At 38.1% G+C, this 27,507-nt stretch overlaps 1 protein-coding gene across 1 annotated transcript in view; it reads left to right on the forward strand.

Moving 5' to 3' along the window:
* Window positions 1–12,529: 12,529 nt before the first annotated feature.
* Window positions 12,530–27,507, forward strand: part of LOC140531946 (probable polypeptide N-acetylgalactosaminyltransferase 8) — a 32,495-nt gene continuing 17,517 nt past the window's right edge. The window contains exons 1-4 of the mRNA XM_072650562.1: window positions 12,530–12,819; window positions 20,653–20,819; window positions 25,906–26,089; window positions 26,858–27,055. Of these exons, the coding sequence (XP_072506663.1) occupies window positions 12,530–12,819; window positions 20,653–20,819; window positions 25,906–26,089; window positions 26,858–27,055 (839 nt within the window). The remainder of the gene's footprint in view (window positions 12,820–20,652; window positions 20,820–25,905; window positions 26,090–26,857; window positions 27,056–27,507) is intronic.

Here is a 27,507-nt window from a genome sequence, read left to right on the forward strand (position 1 = left end):
AAGCTCTCTTTGTGTTTGTGAGTTGAGAAATCTGGGAACCACACCTGCTAGCCGTGACTCCCAAACACTGTTTTCATCTTTCACCATTTTCTTTCTTAGTGACTTCATCAATATTTAGGAACTTAGTTGTTATCTCTAATCTGATGACTTCCAGATCTATAAATGCCTTGCATCATCAGTGGTCTATTGTTTGTTTTCAACTGGATATACATATTTCAAGCTCAACATACTCCCAAGCAGAGCTCATTATCTTTTGCCCCCAAATCCATCCCTCTTCTTAATTTCCCTACCAGCATCCTTCTTATCACCCAGATTAAGAAACTCCAGTCATTCTTCACTCTTCCCTCTCCTTCACTTCCTATAATCAAACACTCGCAAGTCCTACTGATTCTACATCCATAAGATTCTTTGCACCCATCCTTTTTGCTCAATTCACATGACTTTGTTTTCAGTCTAAAACACTTTAATCCTGTAGTCATCATGACTATAATAGAGCCTTTATTATCTCCAGTCTACCGATTAAGGAGCATTAAGTTTGCACATTAAGTAATGTGATTTGCCCATTACTGGCATCAGAGTCAATATATTTGAATCTAGAGCGTCTATATTTGAATCTAAAGCACATTATAGGAGAAATTAGTCTGCTGTAACACAAACTAAACAGTGAAAAAGCACAATGAGAACACCCTAAATTTTTCATCTCCTGTACTGGGTCAGGTTCTAAAATGAAGCAATCCCCACCAAGGTAAATGCTCATTACTAATCTGCCAGACAAAGTAAATAAATAACCCAGTGTTGTCACACAGGTCCACATGACTGACTTTGTACAAGCACAGTTTGCTCTGAACCTAAGAACACATAACCCACACTGAGAACAGAGTTAGTAGTGCAGTCAGTGACAAAGTAATAAAAAACTGGTATCCTAAAAAAACTAATGAACCAGCAAAATGGGAAACACAAGCAAGTCAAGCCTTTGGGCCCCTTTTAATGCTAGGCCTTGAGTACCAAAATCATATGTAACTTGTGAACATAAACTTGGGGAGAAGGGAGACAGGAAATGGACAGATCTCTTATTTACCAGCAGCATTCCAAACCTGCTGTTTTCCATGCCAGAAAAAATATCTCTATATCTACTTTCAGTATTTTTTCTCCAAGGGCACATCATGTTTGTCAGCAACACTTTTAAAACAATCCATTCCAATCTAATAAACGTTTACCAAGAACCTGCAACTTCACACAACACAATACAAGCATTATGCTAAACACTAGGGATAAACAAAAAATGTATAAACATAATTTAATTAAATACTCTTTCCTCTTATCAGCCCAGGGGAAAGAAAGAAGAAGGTAAGAAATGGAAAAATAATAGAACTTATTTGCTGGCCATTAATCCATAAACTTTTGGCTTTGCTTACAAATCTGTAAAGTAGGCCAAATGGTAGGAGACATTTTTCTTTCCCCTTCAACTGGCCATATTGTTATGAGAATAAGTGTTCTAAAACTAGTGGTGGCAGAAAATGTGAGTTCTTTGAGACCATGTAGCTTTAATCCAACTCTTCACTGAATGTCAGAAAATTACCCAGAAAGACCTACATTTGGAAAACAAACAAACAAAAAACAGTTCAATTCTTTATATTTTGTTCCTCCAGTTTCACTATGTCTTCTACATGTTGACTACAAAGCACTTTAAAGAATCACAGAATTTGAGATTTGGAACAGACTTTGGCAACTATCTAGTTTGAACCATATTTATATAGTACATACCCTAGAGCTATCTCAATTTCCAATCACACTGATGAACTGACAGATGATCTCCTACATCCCCTCAAAGCCCTAAGTATAGCCTTGAGGGATCAGGTAGTTGTTTTTCTATGTAAGGTATTTCTATCCATTTTCCCTTTTGGAGGCAATATAATTGTAATTGTAAAAGGATATTACATTGTAAGGTCCCAAACAAGGGCCACACTTCGTTGTCCTTCAGGTGATACTGAGGCCAAAGTGTGTTGCAAAAGAATACCAACTTTTTCTTTTTAAGGTCTTTAGAGAAGTTAAATTTTTTCCAGTTTTGTAAAAGACAGCCCAAAGGCGAATTCCTTGGAATTGATGAATTTTGACCCATTTTTTTTTTCCTTTGGGACTAGAAGTCTCCCCCCCCCCCCTTAAAGGAGGACGTGGAAGTAAGCCTTGAGAAAAAAAAAACAAGAGGACAAAAAATAACTGAGCTTTCCCTGATTTCCTTGCGCCCAGGAAATCCAGAGAATTGGGCACCCCCTTAACTGATGTTTCTCTAACCTTCTAGCACCCAGAAAGTTCAGAGAATTGTGCTTTGGAGGGTATGCCCAGGTCCATAACCTCAAACACAGCCTCTGGACCAACAACCTGAGTCTCTAACTCTCTAGCGCCCAGAAAGTTCAGAGACTTAGGCACACACAAGAAAAATAACCAAGTTTTCCCCAATTTCCTTGCGCCCAGGAAATCCAGAGAATTCCCAGGTCCACTGCCTAACCAATGGACCAACAATCTGAGTCTCTAACTTTCTAGCGCCCAGAAAGTTCAGAGACTTTGTCTGATACTAGGACCTGAAGCCAGGTCCGAAAAACCACTTCCAAGGTGCTTGGAGAGCAAGTAGGGGATAGAGAGAGGGGGAGGCTTACATACCTTTCAGTCTGAGCAGAAGAACTTGAGATTAGCAGCTTCCCAGTCAGGGAACCATAAATGAAGAGGTTAAGGGGTGATAGGGGACCCCAGAATACCAACAGTCTGGGTCGTGCTCAAATGAATTTGACTCAAGCCTTCTTAAAGCCAAAGAAAACAAAGTTTATTAAGGATTTGCCTAATTGGGTTGCCTCTTAAGGAGCCTAAGCATTTGTGCTGCTTGTATTCACAAGCAGGCCAGACACAATCTCAGCTGGACAGAATCTGAGCTGGATTGAATCTGAGCCAGTTGTTTTTCTAATACAGCATATCTCATGAGCCCCTATCGGTCTGCTTATCCCAATGACTGGTGAGAGTCAATCAGCTTTTAGAAAGCGATAGAACAATTAGTACAAAACATCCTCCCTCTTCCAGAAATAAAAAACCTACCACATACTCTCTCACTAGTGCTTGGAGAATGCAAGCGAAAGTAAATTTAACCCTAATACATATGGTAAAGGATAACTCACAGCTCTTGGAAGTCCTTTTGCTGAAGTCCTCAAGATGTTCCATTTGGATATGGTCTAGGTTTCATTTGCTGAATTCTTCATATAATATTGAATCTTGATTCCCAACATAGATTTTTCTGTCAGTTGTTCCAAGGACACTTCTGGAACATCAGTTGGAAGATGGGAAGTCCAAAATCCTCCATAACTCCTAAATTCATTAGGTTCTCCTCTAGTCAATTCAGGGGAAGGAGATTAAGAGCAAAAGTTCTTAGATCTGGGGTTCTATTCCTCTCCCTGATGCCCCATTCTTTCTCCAGTATTTAAATGTAACCCTCCCTCCTCTCTATTACCAAGCACTCTAAGTATCAGGATCCAACTAGTTCTATGGTTTTATATAGGGCCAACAAGTCATTACCAAGTTTCTCAACCACTGAGAACATACATCCAGCCACAGACAGCAGAAAAGTCTTGGATTGATTCAAAGGATGTCCAGACCTTGTACACACCTAAGACTGATTGATTGATTCAATTGTTCTCAGTGAAGTTATCAAGACTTAGCAACCTAAAACTTACTTTAAGTGAGGTGAGGTGGCTTGAAAAATTTGCTCAGTCAATTTCCTTACATATAAAAGGAATCACCACTAATAACATACCCAAGGAATGATCATCCATTTTCTACTTGAAGACTTTGAAGGAGGTCTTCCCTCCTTTACTTAGATAATCCCTAAATACCACCTCCTAAAGGAGTCTATTCTGCTTTGGAATAGATCTAATTATCAGAAAATTTTCCTTAAATTTAAGTGTAAATTTTCTCTTTGCAACTTATACTCATGCCTCATTGTTCTGCCCTCTAGGAGAAGTCTAATCTCTCTCCCACATTACGGCCTTTAAAATACTTAAGGACAGCTATCATATCCACCCTAAGATTTCTTTTCTCCAAGACAAATATGTCTAGTTCCTTCAAGAAATTCTCATATGTTATGAGTTCAAATTTCTTAACCATCGTATTTTATCTCTTCTGGACATTCTCCAATGTCCTTCTGAAGCTGTTTTGTCCAGAAATTAACACAATATTCCAAATGAGGTCTAACATGAGCCTGGCAAAGTACAAAGGGACAATCGTCATTTTAGTCATGGAAGCTGCACTTCTCTTAGTGTACCCCAGGATCATATTTGGTTTTTTGATGCTATAAAACAGTAACATTATATCAAGATGTCACTGACAGTCAAGAATGGGACATGACAAGAAGAATTTGGTCAAACCAGGCAGGTTCATTATGAATTTTAGGGCAACAGAGAGTTTCAAATGCCAGGCTAAAGATTTTTGTTATACTCAGTGAAGAATAGTTATGAGTTTTTGCTGTGAGGAAAAGAAACTTCTGTGATGACACCAAGAGGTTCAAGAACTTGCCCAAAGCCACATATGAAGTGTGAGGAAAATGTGAGAGAAAAAGAAGTAGGGAATGATAGCTCTAAACTCAAACTACAACTCAGGAGTTTCCCCCTAGAATCCAACCTCCTGTGCTTTAGATAATACTATACCACATTTCATCAGTTATGGTAAAGGTAAAGAGTGTACTGAGAGACACTGCCAAGTAAAAGAAATTCTCTGGAAGTATAAGCAACCGCCTTCCCCATAAGCATCCTTTGGTGGGCCAAACTTGGTTTCATTCCTGATAACTTTAGGTAGAAAGGATGTGGGCCAGGTGACAGGCACCTATGGAGTGACTCCTGGGAGATGCTTTTCTTACTCTACTTTCCCACTTTTTACCCACAGAAACCAGACCTGATATACCCTTCTGGTGTTGTACTTTATACTTTCTTGCCAAAGGCAAAGAAAATTTCAACCAATCAGCCATGAAGCTATCTACTTTTATTAATCTGATTTGTAAAGCCCTGCACAGAATACCTGACTGACACAACAGTGCTTGGAAATCTTCCCCATAATGTTCTAAAAATTTCACATGGCCCCTAGGAAAAGCTAGGCTATCTCAGAGAGCTTTCTTAAGCAGGAAACACCTAACTTCTTCAGATTTCATTGTAAAGCAAGTGGCATTAGATTCTTTGCTGAAGTGTACCTTGGCATGACTCATAGTGCTTTCTGCTCCCTGTCTAAAGGATTAGAGATTTAGACCAGAAGAGGTGAAAGGATGGTGCAAGGCAGAAGGATCCCAATGGCTTTCTCCAAAGGGACGGTTTTACTCTTTGCCTTCTTGGTCATCCTGGTGCTTTTTATCATTGGTATCCAAAAGGTCATTATTGAAAGATTCCAACAAGAGAATATTTTGTTTCCTTCTGCATCAGACAATGGAGGAAGAGAATATCAATCTCCTCGGAAAATGACTTCACACAATCCTGGTAAGTTTATATCACCTGATCTTTTTAGGAGCACAATACATGTGAAAGGGCTATGTAAAGGTATTTTCAATGTGTCTACAGTTATGGTTCAAATTCAAGGAAATGAAGAATTGGAGAAATGAGTACTCTGAAAAAAATGTGTTCAAAGATGCATTTTCACTCCTCATTTTTTAAATTAGAAGCATTTTAAATGTCCTGAGGCCCAAACAGGGAAGGTGGGATATTTACCTTCCTTGTAGCCTGGAGGTGATCTTTTGTCTGTAGCAAACATGTACCAGCCCTTTCCTACACATATGTACCACAGACAAATATACAGGTGAATCCTAAAGTTTCAGGAAATGGCACATGGAGCAAAATGTGCCAAAAGTGAATGAGGACATTTAAGGCTTGGATCAAGAGTTTCCAGTGGCATTTGGGCTTGAGAGTATAACAGATGACCCCAGACCAGGAAGGAGTAGAAGGCAATAAGAACCAGTCAGCTTAAAATTTTACCACAAAAATTCTTGTGTATTTAGTGTTCTTATTTCTCCTATGAGCAACAGGTTCTTAAATGAAGGAAAGGGGAGATAGTAACGTATCAGTCACGTTAAAGTTTCATCATCCCCAAGGCAGAGGGGAGGGAGTTAGCATTGGGGTACAGACTGAGAACAGCAGAACTTGGGCAAAGCTGGAGTCTGAGAAGTGGAGGCTGAGATAAAAGATAGCAGCGCTGGGAATAGGAATTGCAGTATCTGCAAAATGTTAGGCCTAGAAGGATCACCCCATCTAGAACCCTTTTTACTCTTTCTCTTTGCACTACTGCTGGCATATGTTTTGTCTCTTTCTAGATTGCCATCTGTTGATAATGATTTCATGATTCCTCTTTACCTTCAATGAGCATGAGATGTTGGCAATAATGGCAGAAAGAAGAACAGGGTCATGGCCTGGGTAATGGTTATTTCCAGTTCACTAACTCTCTATAGGCTTGGATGCCCCTGATTATAGGTTTAATACACATTAAACTACGAGTGCTGCAAAGACAAACATAAATTTGTCCTCCATCTTCACCCCCATCTAAAAAACATCTCTCTAGGTAGCTACCAATGGTGCTCCTGCCTAAAAATCATGATGATAATGATGTAGATAATGATAACTAACATTTCTAGTATTCTTTTTTTAAAAAAATATTTTTATTTTATTTTCAATATAGCCATCAGAGATCCATTCCTTTTGGTTAAACCATACCATCTTCAGAGTTGTCTCTTGATGTTAATCTAATCTTTGCACTACTGCCTATATAATCTTACTAATTATCAGACTTATACCCAATGCTTTTCCTTGCCCAGACTTTCCAGAGCCTCAGGCTTCCCTTGATACTAGGGTTCTGTGCTTAGAATCATGTCTACTGTCTCCTGATCTTACACTTTGCTCTTCTGGCTAGGTGATTTTGCAAATGTCCCAATTGCTAAACAGGTACAGAATCCACTCCCATTTCTATCCACTGAAATTTTTCTCTTCCTTGGAGATCCAATTAAGAGGTTCTTTCCTTGACTGACCAAAATATAGGCAGTTCCTCCCCCTCTCAGCTACAAATACCGGTTTATTTGACTTCTTTTGTACACATAATAATTTTATAACTTGTAAAATAATAGTAGTAATATTTTATTTTGTGAAGCTAAGGGACTAGATGAGTAATTATATCAGTGAGATCCATCAATACATAGTCTGTAGATTAGCGGTTCTTTGTAAGTGACAACAACAAACCAACCATGAATATGATGCCCCTTCCCCTCTCCCCATGTGTTGTCTCCAATTAGAATATGAGCTCCTTGAGATTAGGGACTGTCTCTAGGGCAAAAGAAAATCACTTGACAGGGCTTAATGCAGTGCTTTATACATAGTAAATACATAATAAAGGTTTTGTTTTGTTTTTCCATTCAGTTCTGTGGTCACACAACTAGTACATGCCAAATGCAGGATTTGAAACTGGATCTTCCTGATTGCAAGTTCAGCACTCTCCACTACAACACACGACTCCCCAGTAATAGCTGACTGACATTTCTATAGCACTTTAATGTTAATGGAGTTTTGTTATTGTTGTTTTACACATTATCTTCTTTGATCCACATAATGCTATGAGATAAGTCCTATGGGAATTTTTATTGCTATTTCCTAGATGAGGTTACCAAGGTTTACAGTTTAAATGGCTTACTCATGGCATTACTGCTATTTAATGTTAGAGGTTGTATTTGAAGCCATGTCTTTACAAATTCTGAGTCCAAAATACCCTCTGCTATACCACGCTGTCTTTCTTAATAGTATAATTCTCTGTACCCACGTTCTATCTTCCTATTAGAATGTAAGTGCTTTGAGGGCCAGGAAGGCATCATTTTTCACCTTTGTATCTCCAGCCTCTGACACAGTACATTCATGGCATTGGGTAGGTATCTAATGAAAATTTGTGTAAATGAATCGAATTGACATTCCAGATAAAATAAGAAATAGCAGTTGAAAGGACAGTTAGGTTGAACAGTAGTTGGAGTGCTAGGCCTGGAGTCAGGAAGACTCATCTTCCTGAGTTCAAATGTGGCCTCAGACACTTACTAGTTATGTGACCTTAGGCAAGTCACTCAACCTTGCTTGCCTCAGTTTCCTCATCAGTAAAATGAGCTAGAGAATGAAATGCAAACCCCCTCAGTATCTTTGCCAAGAAAATTCCAAAGAGGGTCATAACATATCAGACACAACTGAAAAACAACTAAACAACAACAACAAGGCAGTAGAAAGGGAAATATAGTAAGCTTTAAAAAAGTTGTTGTTGTTGTGTTTGTACTTCATTCTCAAAGACGACCATGACGTCAAGATGATGACATGACTTGCAGTTGACTTTGATTTGAGTGAGAAAGGGCTATGTAAGGTCACCAACATCACTTTCTTCTCCAGAGCCATTTGGGTCCAGTGGCCTGATATTCATCAAGATGACTGAAGATGGTCCAGAATGCAATGCAGGACCTTGGCCATTTTAAGCTAAGGTCTTATCAGATTCTCACTTTGAGTGAAATATACCCATTCAATGTTGTAACAGAGCTGATTACCTATACAGACGTTGAAAGAATAGGACACAGAGGGGTGGAGCCAAGATGCTGGGGTAGAAGGACAGACCTGTAGAAGCTCTCCCCCCACAGTCCATAAAGATATCTGTAAAAAATTATTTTAAACAAATTCTAGAGTAGCAGAAGCCACAAAACGACAGAGTGAAAGAGATTTCCAGCCCAAGATATCCTGGAAGGCTGATAGGAAAGTTCTATCAAAGTGGGCTCAGAGCAGAGAACAATCCAGCCTTCATCATGCAGCATGGCACAGATATGACTGGAGTAGGCTTCAGGGTGCAGAATCATGAGCAGCAGCTGTGGTTCCCAGATTTTTCACCCCACAAATGCCAAAGACAGAATCAAAGGTCAGTGAGAAAGCACTTTCACCTGGGTGAGAAGGGAATGGGATCCAGTCCCAGCCCCAGGGCAGCAGTAGCCACTGCTGTGGCAGCTTCCATTTTTGGAGCCCTTGGGTTGAAAACCCTGGGGGAATTGAGCAGCTGATCTGAATCTCAGACATGAGTGGTAACCCTGGGGTGAGGAGGAGCACTGGTGTGGTGGAGCTGCTGGAGACTTTGGAGAGGGAATTCTACTTGCAGATCCTGGGCAGAAAAGTTTGTTGGTTGGTCCCAGATCAGAGTACAGGCCAGGAGAGGAGTAAGCTGCTCTCCCTTGATTATGCCACCTTGGAGGAAATGAGAACTTATAGGTCCACCGCAAATATTTCAGAGAACAGTTGCACAAAACCTCTGAAGTCTAGGGTAGTATACCCTCCACTTGACAAAGGACTCAAAAGTCAAGTAACTGGATGGAAAAATGCCCAGAAAAGGGAAAAAATGAGACTATAGAAGGATGTTACTTTCTTGGTGAACAGGTATTTTATTCCGTACTTTCGAGTGAGGAAGAATGATGCATACTATCAGAGGAAGACATAAAAATCAAGGCTTCTGCAACCAAAACCTCCAAAATAAATATGCAGTGGTCTCAGGTCATGGAAGTGCTCAAAAAGGTTTTTGAAAATCAATAAGAGAGGTGGGAAAAAATTGCGACAAGAAATGAGAGTGATGGAAGAAAAACATGAAAAACGAGTCAACAGCTTGCTAAAGGAGACCCAAAAATGCTGAAGAAAATAACACCCTTAAAAATATACTAACTCAAATGGCAAAAGAAGTCCAAAAAATCAATGAGGACAAGAATGCTTTAAAAAGCAGAATTAACCAAATGGAAAAGGAGGTTCAAAAGCTCACTGAAGAAAATAGTTCTTTAAAAATTAGAACGGAACAGATGGAAGCTAATGACTTTATGAGAAACCAAGAAATTACAAAACAAAACCAAAAGAATGAAAAACAGTGAGAAAGTATGAAATATCTCACTGGATAAACAAGTGACCTGGAAAATAGATCCAGGAGAGACAATCTAAAAATTATAGGACAACCTGAAAAACATGATCCAAAAAAGAGCCTAGACATCATCTTTCATGAAATTATCGAGGAAAACTGCCATGATATTCTAGAATCAGAAGGCAAAATAAATATTAAAAGAATTCACAGATCACTTCCTGAAAGAGATCCCCAAATGAAAACTCCTAGGAATATTGTAGCCAAATTCCAGAGTTCCCAGATCAAGGAGAAAATATTGCAAGCAGCCAGAAAGAAACAATTCGAGTATGGTGGAAATAAAATTAGGATAACACAAGATTTAGCAACTTCTACACTAAGGGATCAAAGAGAGTGGAATATGATATTACAGAAGTCAAAGGAACTAGGATTAAAAGCAAGAATCACCTACTCAGAAAAACTGTGTATAATACTTCTGGGGAAAAGTTGTCATTTAATGAAATAGAGGACTTTCAAGCATTCTTGATGAAAAGACCAGAGCTGAATAGAAAATTTGACTTTCAAACACAAGAATCAAGAGAAACATGAAAAGGTAAACAGGAAAGAGAAATCATAAGGGACCTACTAAAGTTGAATTGTTTACATTCCTACATGGAAAGATAATATTTGTAACTCTTGAAACTTTTCTCAGTATTTGGGTAGTTGGAGGGATTATACACACACACATACACACACACGTATATATATATATATGTATATATATATATACATATATATGAACAGAGGGTACAGGGTGAGTTGGATAGGAAGGGATGATATCTAAAAAAATAAAATTAAGGGGTGAGAAAGGAATATATTGGGGAAAAAAAGGGCAAAATGGAATGGGGCAAATTATCTCTCATAAAAGAGACAGAAAAAAGTTTTTTCAATGGAGGAGAAAAGGGGGGAGGTGAGAGGGAAAAAGTGAAGCTTTCATTACATTTGACTTAAGGAGGGAATAACATGCACACTCAATTTGGCATGAAAATCTATCCTATACTACAGGAAAGTCGGGGAGAAGGGGATAAGTGGAGTGAGGGGGAAGATAGAAAGGAGAGCAAATGGGATGAGGGAGTAATTAGAAGTAAACATTTTAGGGGAGGGACATGGTCAAAAGAGAGAACAGAAAAAATGGGGATCAGGGTAGGATGGAGGGAAATAATGTTAGTCTTTCACAACCTGACCACTATGGAAGTCTTTTGCAAAACTACACATATATAGTCTATATTGAATTTCTTACCTTCTGAGTGGGATGCGTGGGGAAGAAGGAAGGGAGAGAAATTGGAACTCAAAGTTTTAGGAACAAATGTTGAGAATTGTTTTTGCATACAACTGGGAAATAAGAAATACAGGTAATGCGGTATAGAAGTCTATCTTGCTCTAAAAGAAAAGAGAGAAGATGGGAATAGGGAAGGGAGGGGTGTGATAGAATTGAGGGCAGATTGGGGGAAGGGGTATTCAGAATGCATGGTGTTTTGGGGTGGGGGAGGGAAGAGATGGGGAGAAAATTTGGAACTCAAAATCTTGTGGAAATGAGTGCTGAGAACTAAAAATAAATAAACAAATAAAAGAATGGGACACAGGACAGATAACATTTAATGACCTTAGAAGAGGGGGTTCTTTGGGGAAGGGAATAAATATTTAATAAGCACCTACTAGGTACCAGGTGAGCACTTTACAAATATTATCTCATTGGAGCCTCATAACAAGTCTGGAAAGTAGATGTTATTGTAATCACCATTTTATGGCTTAGAAAAATGAGGCAGATAGAGCTTAAGTGATCCACCAAGGATCACACAGCTAGTAAGTGTCGGAGGATGGATTTGAACTCAAGTCTTTTGGGGTTTTAGGTGGCACTGTGGATACAGTGTTGTCCTTGGAGTGAAGAGGACCTAAGTTCAAATCTGGTCTTAGTTGTGCGACCCTTGGCAAATCACTTAAGTCTATTTGCCTCAGTTTCTTTATCTGTAAAATGAGCAGGAAATGGAGAGCCACTCCAGTATCTTTGCCCAAAAAAACCCCAAATGAGGGAAGAAAAGGTTGGACATGATTGAAATGATTGAACAACAACTTCTTGGACTCACTTTGGACCTAGCATTCTATCCTCTATACCATCTAGCTGCCTATATACCTGTTTTGCCTATGGATTGCACAAATTAATTTTTAAACCATATAAAATAAAAATCATAATTACAAAGAAAGCCAATTATATTTAAAAATTTAATCCCCCCCCAAATTCACAAGCTTTCTAAAGTATCTCTAGGAACTTCTTGTATATTGGAGGGATGGAGAGGTCACCTTTGGACCCCTACTTATCATCCTGCCCCAAGGAAAGTGATGCTCCCAGATCACATGTTTTGTCCAGAGAAAGAAGGCTTGTATAAACCATTTCACATCTTCTGGCACCCAGATCACCTAATCCTGAACTCATGGGAGCCTCAGAAAAATTTGCACTTATAGAAATGTCTGTGTGATCAGAGTTGTTTATAATATGTGTATATTTTCCCCTTTTTCCCACCCTCCTTCTTTCCCTATTCCCCTCTACAACCTGTGTACAGAGGATTCCATGAAGTACACCAGGATGCAAAAAGAGATGAAGCAAGCATGGGCTGTTACCAAGGCATCAAGAAGACCAGAAGATGAAGGGAAACAGGCCCCTATAACACTGGAAAACAGAACTAAGAAGGAACCAGAGCACAAGTCACCAAGAGAACTTTTCCCAGGCTCACTTCTTTTCCGTCGTTGGGGTGAAGATTTGACTGAATCCCAACAGACTCTGGCCTATGACCTCTTCATGCAGTTTGGCTACAATGTATACCTAAGTGACCGGTTGCCTCTCAATCGCTCTATTGAAGAATTTCGAGGCCCCAGGTACTATAGAATTGGGATTGTTTTAACAAAGAGGTTAAGTAGTTTAAGATGTCAAGAAGTCCAGAGGAGTTTTTTATTTGATTAAGAGTTGTACCTTTGAGAAAATGCTAAAGGGAATGAAAGGAGAAGAGGAAAAAATAGTGAAAAATTGTTTTGTAGGGCTGGACAGTGGACTAAGGAAGGCAAAGTAGAATTTCTCTTCATTTCCCAGGTTATGAAACTGATGCAGAGTGGTTACAAGGTTACTGTTGAGTACATAGCAAAGGGAAGCTGGACAGAAGATTTGTAGATCCTTAGATCTCTCAAAATGGAATCCAGTAATTCCTTCTTCCAACCCTCTCATTTTGTGGAAGAGACAACTGGCACTGAACACTAAATTATTGGAGGTCACTCAGGACTCAGATTATATACTATTCTCTCCCAAATCCACCATCAAAATATCTCTGTATTTGCCCTTTATTCTTTTTTATTTCCTTCCCTCTGAGCTTTCTTCATTTCCCTCCTTTCTTCAATTCATAAACTTTACTCTACACTGGTCTTAGTTGCACTATGCAAGACACATGAGAAACACTTTGACCTCAAAGACTTTATGGCTGAATTAGGGAAGCACCAGGCAAAAGAGGAAATCTTGTCAAGGGAAGACACAAACAAGTAAATAGTAAGTGATACAAACTGAATTTATAAGCACTACGCATGCTTTTCATTTTCCCCAGTCAGAAGAACAAATAAAATGTTTCATAGGGTCAGACTAGTGAAAGCCAGAAATATGCCTCAAACAATCAGGGGCATTATCCAGCATCCCTTGAATTTGCTTCAAAGCTTTTCAGTATTAGCGGTGAAATCTTTTGTCCCACTAATGTGGTGTGGGAACTCAAAACTTTTGACAACCAATCAATTATGAAGTATCTACTATGTGCCAAGTATTACATTAAGTGCTGGAGACAGAAAGATAAAAATGAAATAGATTCTGACCTCAAAGAACTTATATTCATTAGGGAACAAAAATGTGCACACATGTAAGTAAATACAAAATATAATAAAGTAATTTGAGGGTGAGGGAAGTAATTAGGGAAGGCAGCTGTAGATCACAGAAGGCCTCAAATAGGATGTAGCAATTGAACTGAACTTTGAAAGAAGCTTCAGATTCAAAGTGGAGATGAGAATAACACTCTAGCATACTGGGCAACCTGTGTAAAGTCCCAGAGATCTCCTTTATTTGTGTGAAAAGTGTTTTGTAATTGTACTCACATAGTCTCTAGCCTTGTCTTGGCCAGTAGACTTGTTTGCAATTATTTTAAATGGAATTCTTCTTTCTATCTCTTCCCGCTGGATTTTGTTGGTAACACACACACACACACACACACACACACACACACACACACAAAATTGTTGATGATTTGTAAGGGTTTATTTTATGTCCTACAGCTTTGCTAAAGTTGTCTGTTATTTTAGTTGATTCTCTAGGGTTCTCTAAGTATACCATCACATTGTCTACAAAGAAGGATAGCTTGTTTCCTCATTGTATTATTATTCCTTTGATTTCTTTTTCTTCTCTTATTGCTATAACTAGAATTCCTAGTACAATACTGAATAATAGTGATGATAATTGGCAGTTTCACTTCTGATCTTATTGGGAAGGCTTCTAGCTTATCCCCATTACAGATGTTTGCTGATGGTTTTATATAGATACTACCTATCATTTTAAGAAAAGCTCCTTTTGGTCTTATGCTTTCCAGTACTTTTTTAATAGGAATGGATTTTAAGTTTTTTTCAAAATATTCTGCATCTATTGCTATCATTATATGATTTTTGTTGTTTTTGTTATTGATATATTCACCTTTGCTTATAGCTTTCCTAATATTGAACCAGCCCTCAATTCCTGGTATACATCTCACCTGGTCATAGTATTTTCATAATATTATTTGCTAGTATTCAGTTTTTTTACATAAATATTCTATAAGGAAATTGGTCTATAGAGCTCTCTCTCTCTCTCTCTCTCTCTCTCTCTCTCTCTCTCTCTCTCTGCGCCTCTCAGCTTTCCCTGGTTTATGTTTCAAAACCAAATTTGGATCATAGAAAGAATTTAGTGGGACTCCTTCTTTGCCTATTTTTTCAAATAATTTAAATATTATTGGAATTGTTTTCTAAATTTTTGGTAAAATTCATTTATAAATCCATCTAGTTCTGGGGATTTTTTTCCCCTTAGGGAGTTCATTTATGGCTTATCCAATTACTTTTTCTAAGATAGAGTTATGTAATATTCCATTTATTCTTCTGTTATTCTGGGGAATCTATATATTTGTCAATATTCACCTATTTCATTTAGATTGTCAGTTTTATTGGCATATGATTGGCTAATAGTTTGTTTAATTTCATTTTCATCGGTGGTGCATTCACACTTTTAATTTTTGATACTTGTCATTGGTTTTTTTCTTTCTTTTTTTAAAAAATCAAATTAATTCATGGTTGTGAATTTTATTTAGTTGTGTGTTCTTTTATTTGTTAATTCAGCGGTTTGATTTTTTTTAACTTTTCAATTTTATTAATCTCTTCTCTGATTTTCAGAATTTCTATTTTGGTGTTTAATTGGGAATTTAAATTTCCCCCCTAGTTTTGTTGTTGTTCAGTGCCCAATTCAATGATCTACTGTTTCTCACTTTTATTGATATAAGCACTGAGAGACACGAATTTTTTCTTAAGTTCTTTTTAGGCATCGTCTCACAAATTTTGGTGTATTGTCTCATTGTCATTACCTTGAATGAAATTATTGATTATTTCTGTGATTTGTTCTCTGACTCACTCATTCCAGGGGTCCCCTGGAATCTCTTTCTTCTCAGGTGTTCAATCCCCTTACCATCTCTGGGCAGTGAAGGCTCTTAGTTCTGCTGCTGCTACTGCTGCTACGGTCTCCAAGGCCTATAGCTGGTGTTGCAGCCCTGCTATGTTCATGGCCAGCCCTGTCTCCCCACCTCCCCCGCAGTGCCAGAGATCTTTCCTCTGTCCTAAGTTGTCCAGAGCTAGAAATATGATTCATCTTTTTTTGGTTATTCTGCTTTAGAATTCTATTTGATGCATTATTTTAAAGTTGTTTAGAAGGGAATGTTGGGAGAATTTAGCAAGAATACCCCCTTTACTCCATCATCTTGGCTCCCTACATTTTATCTTGAATGTTCTCCCTCCTCACTTCTGACTCTTGGAACTCCTAGGTGCCTTCAGGACTTGACTTAACATGTGTTAACTCCTTCAAAAGGCCTTCTTGGTCCCCTTCTTCCTGACTGTTAATTTTACACACACACACACACACACACACACACACACACACACACACACACACCTCTGACTACTAATACGTATGTGTGTATATGTATGTATGTTTATATACATATGTGTGTGTATGTGTGTGTGTGTATATATATACACATATATATGTGTATATATATAGATATATATATAGATATATATCCTGCATTCACTTATCTGTGAATATATTCCATCACCTGGTAGAATGTCAGCTCCTTAAAGGTTGGCTCTGTCTCGTTATTATATTTGTATACCCAGGATCTAGTATGGTGCTTGGAGAGCACCAGGATACCCAGGATCTAGTACGGAGAGGCTTTACTCTCTCACTTACTAGTTGTATGACTATCATCATTTACTTTGCATTTCAGCAGTCTTATCTGTAAAATATGATTAATAACACTTGGCTATGTGTCTCACAAGGTTATCATGAGGAAAGCACTTTGCAAACTAAAAATTGCTATGGAAATTTGATGAAGATGATGATCATGGTGATGACAGATGATGAAACTAGCATAGGTAATTCAGGCCTAATCTTGGAGGAACTACAGATAATAGATTAGGCAGATTTTAAAGATGGCAGACTACTAGGCAGTCTTTGAAGATGACATAGGACCACTAATACATTCTCCTCTAAGAAATCAGATAGGTATAGGTAATTTTGTGTGTGTTACATATAATCTCTACAATATTTCTACTCTTCTTTATTTCTCCTCTGTGCCTTTGCATCTGTCCTTTAGGATAATATGATGTTACAAGAAAGATTGTAGGGGTTTCAAAAGAAAAAGAAGATCTCCTGTCTTCTGCCATTTTCAGATATCTATGACCTGACTGCCTATTGCTTCCTGAAAGTATCTGAAGCTCTTTTTAAGGAAAGAAGAAAATGAACATTTATTAAGTACTGACTATCTGACAGGCACTCTTCTTAGTGCTTTACAAATATTATCTCATTTGATACTAAAAATATCCCTGGGAGGTAGGCACTAAGACATTCCCATTTTACAGCTGAGGAAACTGAAGCAGATAAAACTTAAGTGACTTGTCCAGGGTGTATCATCAAGGCAATATTCATAGCACCAAGGGCAATAATGAATATGCTAATGTAGTTCTGAATTGTAAAGTATAACAAACTTTTCATATAGAAGACAGATGAAAAACATTTATTCAGACATCAGAAAGCCAAATCCCCTCACCAGAAAGCCAATCCATCATAGTAACCAAGAAGTCAATACACATTAGCATTGTAGAGGACAAAGCCATTCTCAAACTTTTCCCCCATCCCCCAACCCTGGGGCCTTCCCAAAAGCAAACAGTCACAAGACTAGCTGCCTCCCTGTGTCCTCTCTCCTCTGCTCTAATTGCTCTCACCAACTTCCTCCTGGCTCTGTTCTACCCTTCCTGTTCCACACTTTCAGAAAGCTCCTCCTACCACATGTGACTTAGGCTTCCATGTCATTTAATCAAGTCATATGGGCCTATTAATGAATGGAAAAGATCTTCTCATTTAAATTATTATTACACAGGATCACACAGCTAATAAGTATCACAGGCCATATTTTAACCCAAGGTTTCCGTACTCCAGGTCCAACCCTGTAAGGGAAGGTTATGTTTTTTCTCTCTGATCCACACACAGAGAAAAAAAATCAAGCAAATATAAATAATAAAATAAATAATAATAAAAAATAAATCATATAAATAAAAAAAGAAACTGATTAAGTTTTTTCATAATAAAGTATTCCTTGAATATATTTCACTTTTCAAATTTTTTTTTAATGAACAAAAAATTTATCTTCTTCCTACTGCTCCTTCAAAGGGAAAAAAAAGAAAAAGAAAACAAAACTCTTGTGACAAGTAAGCAAAAAAAAAATCCCACATTAACCATGCCCAACAAATGTATTCACATGTATTTTTAAAAAATAGAATATAGATCATTCAATTAAATATAGCAAACCTTTATTAAATGATTACTTTTAAGGCACTATTCTAGTCCCTCACAATTGAAAGATTTTAAAATAATCCTCAAGAAACTTACAGTTTAGCTACTGAGAAAAATGAAATATATTTGCAGATTGTATAAGTTTTAAAGGTATGCAATCAACCAACAATATTCATCAAATTTTATTTTAGGCATGAGGAATAGAAAAATAAAATGAAAATGGCCTCTAGCCTTAAAGAGGCTTCATTGTACTGGGGGAAAGAGCCCTTAAAATATAAATGTATACAAAATATAGAAAAAATAAATTAGAGGTAGTGAGAGGAAAAAGAAATCCCAGTGTATGAGGTGATGAGGAAAGGCATTGATTACTGTATTGAGATTGAGAGTTCTAGATGGCATCCAGATTAAAATGAATAATAAATATTTTCAGGAAATGCTGGACTCTACATCAGGAGAAATCTGGGAGTTTTCTATGTTAAGTTGATAACTGAATTCATGGGAGTGGATAAGACCACATGTTAGGGAGTTCTATGGAGAAAAGAGAAGGTCCAGGATGGAGCTGAGGGGATATAGCCACAGTAAGAAGATTGGAACTTGGATCATGAACCAACCAACAGAACTGAGGAGCAGTCACACAAGGATAAGAATTCATCCATCAGTCAGTCAATTAACAAGAATTTATTAACTAACTACCATGTGCCAGCACCAGGGATACCAATATAAAGAGTAAATTCCTATTCACAAAAAACCTTAGGGTCATACAAACCAAAAGAGAAGAGGGTAGACAGGAGAAGATGGAAAGGGGATTTAAAAAAAAAAAACTATTTTGAAACTAGTCCAGAACAAAAATAAGGAAAAAGAGTCCAAATCTTTTTAGCTGACAGCCTCAAGAGAAAAATGCTGAAGAAGGACCCCTCTAGTGTTGAATGTCATTAAGCAGCATGGCAATAGGCTATTCTTCATCTTAATGCAATTCATCAGGCATCAATTGATGTCCATTTTTACTCAGAACTTTTATAGGCCCTTAGGGAATATCAAAGAAGCATAAGGAACATTACCAACCTTCTCAGAGTTGCAAAAGACTGAAGAAAAAAAATACAACCAGAAATAATATGATCAGCGTAGAAAATGGCAAATGAGAGAAATAGCCTGCCACAGTGCCCAGAGACAATGAGACCTGTGTTCTAACTCCACCTTAGGTGTATGATGCTGAACAAGCCCCTTAACCTCTGGCTCCCTTAGCATCTACGCCTCAGGACTGGGGTCAGGGTACTTGTACAGCACTTTCCAAACTTTAAGATTGGATCGCATGTTAGGTAATGTTATGATAAAATGTTCAAGTTTCATTGCATAGACATAAGTGCAGTAGCAGACTAGAGAAGAAAGAGATCAGTGTGAGTGGAGCAAGGCTTCATGCAGGGTTAGGGATTTCTCTGATCTTTGTTGAATCTGATGAAGTGTGACAAGCAAGGGAAGAAAAGGAAGGGACATTCGATACAGACATATTAGTTTGGACAAATGTTCAGGGACAGGCAGAGAGGCACAGTAAATAATAAGATGGGTCTTATTGGGCCAAGAATACATTGATTCAAAAGAATTTTAGGAGTTACATTTGGATAAAATAGGGACATACAGTCTTCACTTTCCAGTCTGTGGATTTTCGATATGGTCTTCAGAGCAGTAGGTAGCTTGAATGGACCTTTGATCAGTGAGGTAACATAAGAAAGCAATGGACCTTGAAAGTGATTAAGAGACCTGAGGCAATCATTTCAGGACTCTAGGTATGAAGTTGTTATTCAGTCCTTTCTTTAGTCATGTCTGGCTCTTTGTGACCCTATTTGGGGTTTTCTTGGCCAAGATACTGGAGTGGTTTGCCTGTTCCTACTCCAGCTCATTTTATAGATGTGGAAACTGAGGCCAAGTGGGTTAAGTGACTTGCCCAGGGTTACACAGCTAGTAAGTGTCTGAGGCTAGATTTAAGCTCAGGAAGATGAGTCTTCCTGACTCCAGGCCCAAAGTACAAACCCTTGAGCTACCTAGGTATGAAGTAATGAAGGCCTTGACTAAAGTTGAACAGGAAGGATGTGGAAAGGACAGATTGAAGAAAAAATGGTCTGGATTTATTGACTGGTTATATGGGATAAAGTAATGGCAAGGAACAGAAATAGCAGTAAGATTTCAAATCTAGGACATGGGAGAATGGCAAGGCCTTTGATTGCAGAAGCTGAGAAAGGGAGCCAACTTTTGTTGCAGGGGGAGCAAGCAGTTTGAGGGAGGGGTACAGTGCAGTAGAGACGTGGTCTTATAGAGTTTGAGGAATGTGTGTGACACCTAAAAGAAAATATCCCCCTAAGATAATACAAATGGAAGAGGATTTTATTGTAGCAGAAGGGATTTAAACTAGGTAAATAGAAAAACTCCATGACGGTCATTGGAATAAATGATGATTTCTCTGCCCTCTGATGAGCTTGGATTTGGGGTAGGAAGCCACCCCAGTCCAAATAAGGTATTGCAAAGTCATGCCTAGAGGCAAGGGGCTGGGCTAGGTAAGTGTGAAGGGTTAATTAATAATAAAAATAATAATAATGTAATTTTCATAGGTGTCTTCAGAAGCAATATCCCCAGCACCTCCCAACCCTCAGTGTCGTTCTTACGTTGATGAATGAAGCCATGTCTGTTATACACAGAGCCATCATCAGTATTATCAATAGGACCCCTTCTCACTTGCTTAAAGAGCTTATCCTAGTAGATGACTTTAGTTCAAATGGTAAGTAGCTTGGTGAAGGTATCCAAATGAATGCTGGAAAGGGGTTTTGGTTCTGGGATAGCATTTGAAACAGCCTTACAATGGGATTTACAACGGGATTTACAACTTTTAGCCTCCGCAGGGGAAATAGAGAACATGGAGAGGATCCAGAGAAGAATCTCACATGTGATGAAAGAGATGGGAAATATGGTCAATGAGGAAGGTATAGAGAAACTGGGCTAATTTGGCCTGGAGAAGGGAAAATGTTGAAGAGTAAAAGGTTGATAAAAATTTTCAAATGGCTGTCAAAAATATATATGTCAATATATTTTGTTTTTACATCAATCACATTCCCATTTATATCAGCTACATTCCTATAAGCTAGGTGGCTCAGTAGATAGAATTCTGGGCCTGGTGTCAGGAAGACCTGAGTTTGAATTTAGCTTCAGACACTTACTAGCTGTGTGTCCCTGGGCAAGTCACTTAACCATGCTTGCCTCAGTTTCCTCATCTGTAAAATGTGCTAGAGAAGAAACTGACAAACTTCTCCAGTATCTTTGCCAAAAAAAGAAACCCAAATGGGGTCATGAAGACTCAGACACAATTGAAATAACTACACAAGACAAAAACATGACAAAAAAAAGAAAAACAAAGAGGGTAAAAACACAGTTCAGCAAAACTAATCAATACAGTAAAAAAAAAAAATCTGACATTATATGGAGCATACCTCTGTATTCGTAAAGGCAGCACAGGAAATGATTTCTCATTTGTTCTTCTTTGGGGCCAAAGTTGGTCACAGCAATTTTAATGCTTTCAAGGACTCCCATGAAAAGGAGGTAGGCATATCAAATATTTTTTTTTTCTTTAGAAGCTGCTACTGAAGAACTCTCGCCTTCTTCCAAGAGGACTGAACAGCCAGTTTAATCTCCCTAGTAATTCTACCCCTTGATCTTCCAAGTCTTCTTGAGAAGGGGCTGTCTGTTGATCACCGGGTTCTCTACCAGCAGCAATAAGTTCTAGATCACAATTAGCAAAGGGCTACTCAGGGCCTTCCATGACCTACTGCCACATCTCTGTGCCCTGCAAAGGACTTATTCCACCGTCATCCTGGACACTACCCACTTCATCAGTGGCTACAGCTCACTTTGCTTCCCCTGGTACCTGATCATTGTTGCTGACACCTATGTTGGGATCCATGGTCACTGCCAACAAAATAATAACACCTATCTCGAGATTGCTGTTCTCTCACCTACACAGAGAGTAAAACAAACAGAGCAGAAGAGGGGACCAAAAACTCTTCTCGGACAGTAGATATCGTTAGTTGCCATGTATGAGCAGTTATCATTTCTGCTAGGACTTGGAAGTGAAACAGGGGTCTGCACTAGCATCTACTCTTCTGGTGTCCCAAAGGAATTATGGTTTTGGATCAAGAACAAACATTGTCTTTCCTTTTATAGTGACGTACTGTCCCATTGCTCACTACCCCCATTACTCTTCTCAGCAACTTAACTTAGGTTACTTTGGCACATTTCATCTGTATCTCCAATTCTGGAAATGTCTTTGAGCTTCTGGGGAGGCTCAAGTATTTTATTTTCAAGGGCCACCCTAAATCCTTGCACTGAAAAATGTCAGCAAAAACCATGTAACATAGTCATTAAGGATTTCCTAAACGCCATATAAAAAGTTCCAAGTAGCTCATTCGTTAAAGTTCTATCCCAAAATGAAGAAAGTCTTTAGGGAGGGCCTGAGATTATCACAATTCATCAGTTGGGGGATGGCTCTTATTTTCCTAATTTTGAATCTCTTCCCTATATGTGCTGAAAATGCAACTTCCTACTTCCTGATATCTTCATGAGGATAAGGATTAGAGCTATTGCTCCTTTACTCTTCCGGGGACCAGATTAGGAGCAATGCTGTTGAGTTCCTTTCCCTCTTCCAGGAAGCCTCAGTTCCCACCTCTTCAGGATGAAAGTGACAGAATGGTGCACCATGAACCTAGAGGTGACTAAGTAATGTGATGGTTAGGAACTGAGGTGGAGTCTATGCCAGGATTTTCCACAAGCTAGATAATGAGGAAAGAAACTCCAAACTTATTTTTACCAAGCATAGATCAAAGGCAGCCAAGAGGGAGACAGAGCAATTCATGCACTAGCTATGCCAAATTCACAAATGAACTTGACAGTATAAATGTTATGTAGAAAGTGATTTTTAAGTGATTTTAGCTCATTCTTCCTAAGGAATGAGGTGGCATAAGAGAACATATTCCCTCAGGTATTGGAATGAAAGGAAAATGCTTTGCAACTTCCATTCTCACTATATTGTCAAAGTAAATATACCTTTGTAAAACAATAATAATAATGTTATGAGATGGGTGAAATTTGAAATAACTGAGGAAGCAAAGATTTGAGCTTCTGAGCATATTGATTTATCAAGTAATGCATGCCAATTGCATAATAGGATCCAGGCCTCCTCAACTTAATACTAGACCTCAAATATAAGGAGAGACAGATTTTTATGTATTGAAAGCAAACAATTATTGGTTATAAAGCAGGATGCAAGATTATGTGATCTGTTTTCTAACTGGAGGAAATATTAGAAGTTTATTTACAAGAAAATGAAACAAAATGGAGTCAGTTTTACAAAATGTAATCTGTTTGGTTTACACAATTCCCACAACTGTCTTCATCCCTGAGTTATTGTAATAGGATGCAAGCATGGAAAAAATTTTTACAATTTTAATTGGTATTTATGGTCAAATTGCAATATAGAAATGATATCTTGTTAAGTGGGGAATTAGACAAACCAACGAGACAGAGATGTAAGGTAAAAGTTTTCTAATTAAATGGAATAGCAAATTTTGAGAAAGCAACATGATTAGATTGTTTGCTCTAAGAACTATATACATAGGAATATGATTGAATTCCAAATGTATCTAAGTAGACTGTGTGTTTTAATAAGTTCTCAAAATTAGATTGAAGATTTTACTCATACAATTGCTTTGATCATTGTAAAGAAAATTATTTTCCCATTTTAAAGTATCTGTCTGGTTGTTTTAAAAGACAGAAGGATTCATTTTACAAGTTAGACCCTCATGAATTGCTTTCTGTTTGTTTGTTTAAGATCCTTTTATCAGGTACAGGGTTTAGGTAAAGATATGTCACAGTAAGTGGATTATAAATACTGAAGTTCTCTGAAGTTTCAGGTTTAGAAGACCAAATTTAAGAGATTATACCAAATTGCATTGTCTTGTTACTGCAAGATTTTAACAGAATTATCTAGGAATCTTTACAAGTGATTTGGAACCAGGAAGCAGATCTCCCTTCAGAGTTGTCCTAAGAATGAAACCTTTTTCAGAGTGTTCAAGAGAAGATATAGGGACCAGATGACCACTTGGGGCATCTGGGTCTCAAGATGAAATGATTTAATGGACATTGGGAGTGGGTTACTAGGATATGAGGAGGCTTTATGTCATTTAATATTGATGATCATAATTGTATTTCTTTGACCTTAAGATTCACAGTGTTTATGTATGCTGAGTTTTCTTGGTTATGTTGGCAATATGTAAATCTTCCCTCTCAAAAGTAGTCCATTGTGAGCTCTAAGTTTGATCTGAAGCCTGACTTAGTTCATCTATAGAGTCTATTTAGCAAGGTTCGAATGTTATCATTACTGTTCTTAGACTCTAATGTTAGCTGTTGTTCTAAGCTTCCCATTGGTCTTTTCTTGGTACGTAATGTGGAGGAAGAGCATAAGCACATTAAAAACCTCATAAATTTGACTTATAATTAAATGATCCATAGGGGAAGAAGGCTGGTCTCTCCCCTCATGAATCAAAGAGGGAAAATGAATTGTGTGAACTGATTTTGTCTTGTAAAACTGATTCCATTTTGAGACCCAAGTTTCATTTTCTTATAAATTTCACCTGCTTGCTAATTGTGGGAACTGAGTGACATCCTGTTTTCCATCTAAGAGAATTCACCTGCTCACTTTCTCCCCTCTTAACTTGGAAAGTCCCTAATCTTTCAGCTAATTAAAAATCAGAATACCTAATCTTATGGACAGCTAGGTGATGCAGTAAATAGAGTGCCAGGCCTGAAGTCAGGAAGACTCATCTCCCTGAGTTCAAATCTGACATCAGACACTAGTGTGTGATCCTGGGCAAGTCACTTAACCCTGTTTCTCTCAGTTTCCTCAAATGAATTGGAGAGGAAAATGGCAAACCACTTGCAGCATCTTTGCCAAGAAAAACCCAGAGGAGTAAAACACAACTGAAGCAAATGAACAGTAACAATCTTGTATCTTGTTTATATTCTGTTAATTATTTGCTTCAAATCCATAAAAATCTGTCTCCCCTTGTCTTTGTGGTCCAGTGCCAAGCTGAGGAAGCCTGGTCCCAACTTGTGATTCAATTGGCATGCATTGTTTAATAAAGTGATATGCTTAGAAGCTCGAATCTTTTTCTTTAGTTATTTCAGATTTCACCTGTCATAGTTAATAATAATAGCTAGCATTTGTGAGTACATTAAATTTTACAAAGTATTTTTACACTGCTACTATTTTCCCAATTTTATAAATGAGGGAACTGAGACTTAGAGAGGTCAAGAGATTTGTCCTGGGTCAAAAAAGTCAAATAGTTGATTTACCAGTAATATTCCCTGATTTGAACCTGAGCCTGACAGGGGCCACTAAACAAGACCCTATGATTTTATCTATGATCCTACATTTCCAGTTTCTGAAGTCAACTCATAACCGGTCCCCCTGTCTAAATCCCTAATACGCTACTTGGACACATTTTCCTCCATTTGAAGCAAGAATGAATGAGAATATTTTGGCAGGAGGAACATAATATTACTTGAACCCATTCAGACATGTTCAGGGCCAAAAAACTGAATGCAGGAGTAAATTACTCCAGAGTACAATAACACAGTTGTCCCGTTGTCAAGATAGACGTGGTGTAACAGTAGAAAGTGTCTAATGGGTTAATATCATGAGTACATACCCTCTACACTTTGGAAATCTATCTAAAGTTACTTGATAACTTGGAAATTTCTGTATCACATCAAATACTAGTCCTAGAAATTCAGCAAAAATTGTGCTTTATTGGCAGAGGAGCTCAAGAGGAATTTGGACAAACAGATACAACTTTACAAAAAGAAGTACCCCAAGCTATTGAAACTAATACGTCATACCAAGAGGAGGGGGCTTACTCAGGCCCGCCTCTCTGGCTATCAAGCTGCCACAGCAGATGTGGTTGCCATCCTGGATGCACATGTAGAAGTGACCACAGGATGGTAAGGTTCCATTGAAATGTTATCCACCTGGAAAAAGGCAGTGAGTTGTTGTACCCTTCACAATCCAAGAAATGAGGAGCAGAGATGAAAAAGTCAAAGGAGAAGAGAGCCCTTGTTTCTGGATTTTGATCATCTAAAATAGATAGCATGGTGCTGTGCAGAAAGCCCTGGGCTTAAAGTGAGACCTTAATTTTATTACTAAATCTGCTACTACCCATTCTTGTGGCCTTAGGAGTCACTTAACTTTTCTGGAAATCATTTTTTCTCACTTGTTAAATAAAAGGGTTGAGGGAAATTTTCTCTAAGATTCTTTCAGACTGAAATATTTTATAGCAACCCTGCCCACGGGAGGAAAGGATCTATATCTGTACACATATACACATCCATATATGCACACATGTATATGTTAGCTAACACTATCACGTATCCCTCTGGATTCTCTGGAGCAATATTCATCCTGAGATTGCTGACCCCCAGTATTGAAAAAGACTTTCTAGGCATACCCTATTTCTGACCCAGACTATTGGTTTTGCCCCCAAAATTCCTGAGCTATCTAGACATGTAGTTGTGAACTGGTCAATATGTCCTTTCTTTAACTCACTGTGGGGAAAAGACACAAAAGGTGAGAGTGAATGTGGAAGGTGTTCAGTTCATCTTTCTCTGGACTTCATTGATAGTTCTATATTCTCTCTCACTGTCTCTTTGTCTCTTCCTCTTCCTCCCCTATCCCTCCCCTCCCCCCCTCCCCGCCGCCTCTCACTGTTCTAGGGCAGAACCCATCTTAGCTCGGATCCAGGAAGACCACACTGTAATTATATCACCAACGTTGGATGGAATTTCTTACGATACCTTCAAAGTAATTCAATATCCCACATTTCCCATTGGTTTTGACTGGAAACTCTGGTGCCTCATTGATTACATGCCAATGGACTGGTATTTCCTAAATGATGAAAGTGCACCTGTGAAGTAAGTTTGGAAAACTTGGAAAAGGAAAAACTGCCCTCAGAAACTTGAATTCTTGCAAAGGAGAGGTAGAAATGATCAGTGAGAGTTTTTCCCCCTCTTTCTCGTCAGAATTTACTCAGTATTAGAGACCCCATATATGAAGTCCAGTCTGAACCGAAAATCAATGGTTCTTCAGCTTACAAGAGGACTTTAGAAGTTTTTAAAAGTCTGTTTTTCTGACTTGAAGCAGGACTTAAATGCTTCTATTTTTTTAAAAAAAAGTTTTATTGACTTATTTTGTAGGATTTTTTAGCAAAAGTTTTTTAAAAGATTTTTTAAAATATTCTGTTACTTTTTCAAATTACATGTAAAGGCAATTTTTAACGTTCATTCTTAAAATTTCTGAGTTTCAAATTCTCTCCTTCCCTCCATCTAATCCCCCTTTTCTGAGATGGGAAACAGTTTATGTTATA

The sequence above is a fragment of the Notamacropus eugenii genome, chromosome 3 (assembly GCF_028372415.1).
Source record: "Notamacropus eugenii isolate mMacEug1 chromosome 3, mMacEug1.pri_v2, whole genome shotgun sequence".
NCBI classification, from domain to species: domain Eukaryota; kingdom Metazoa; phylum Chordata; class Mammalia; order Diprotodontia; family Macropodidae; genus Notamacropus; species Notamacropus eugenii.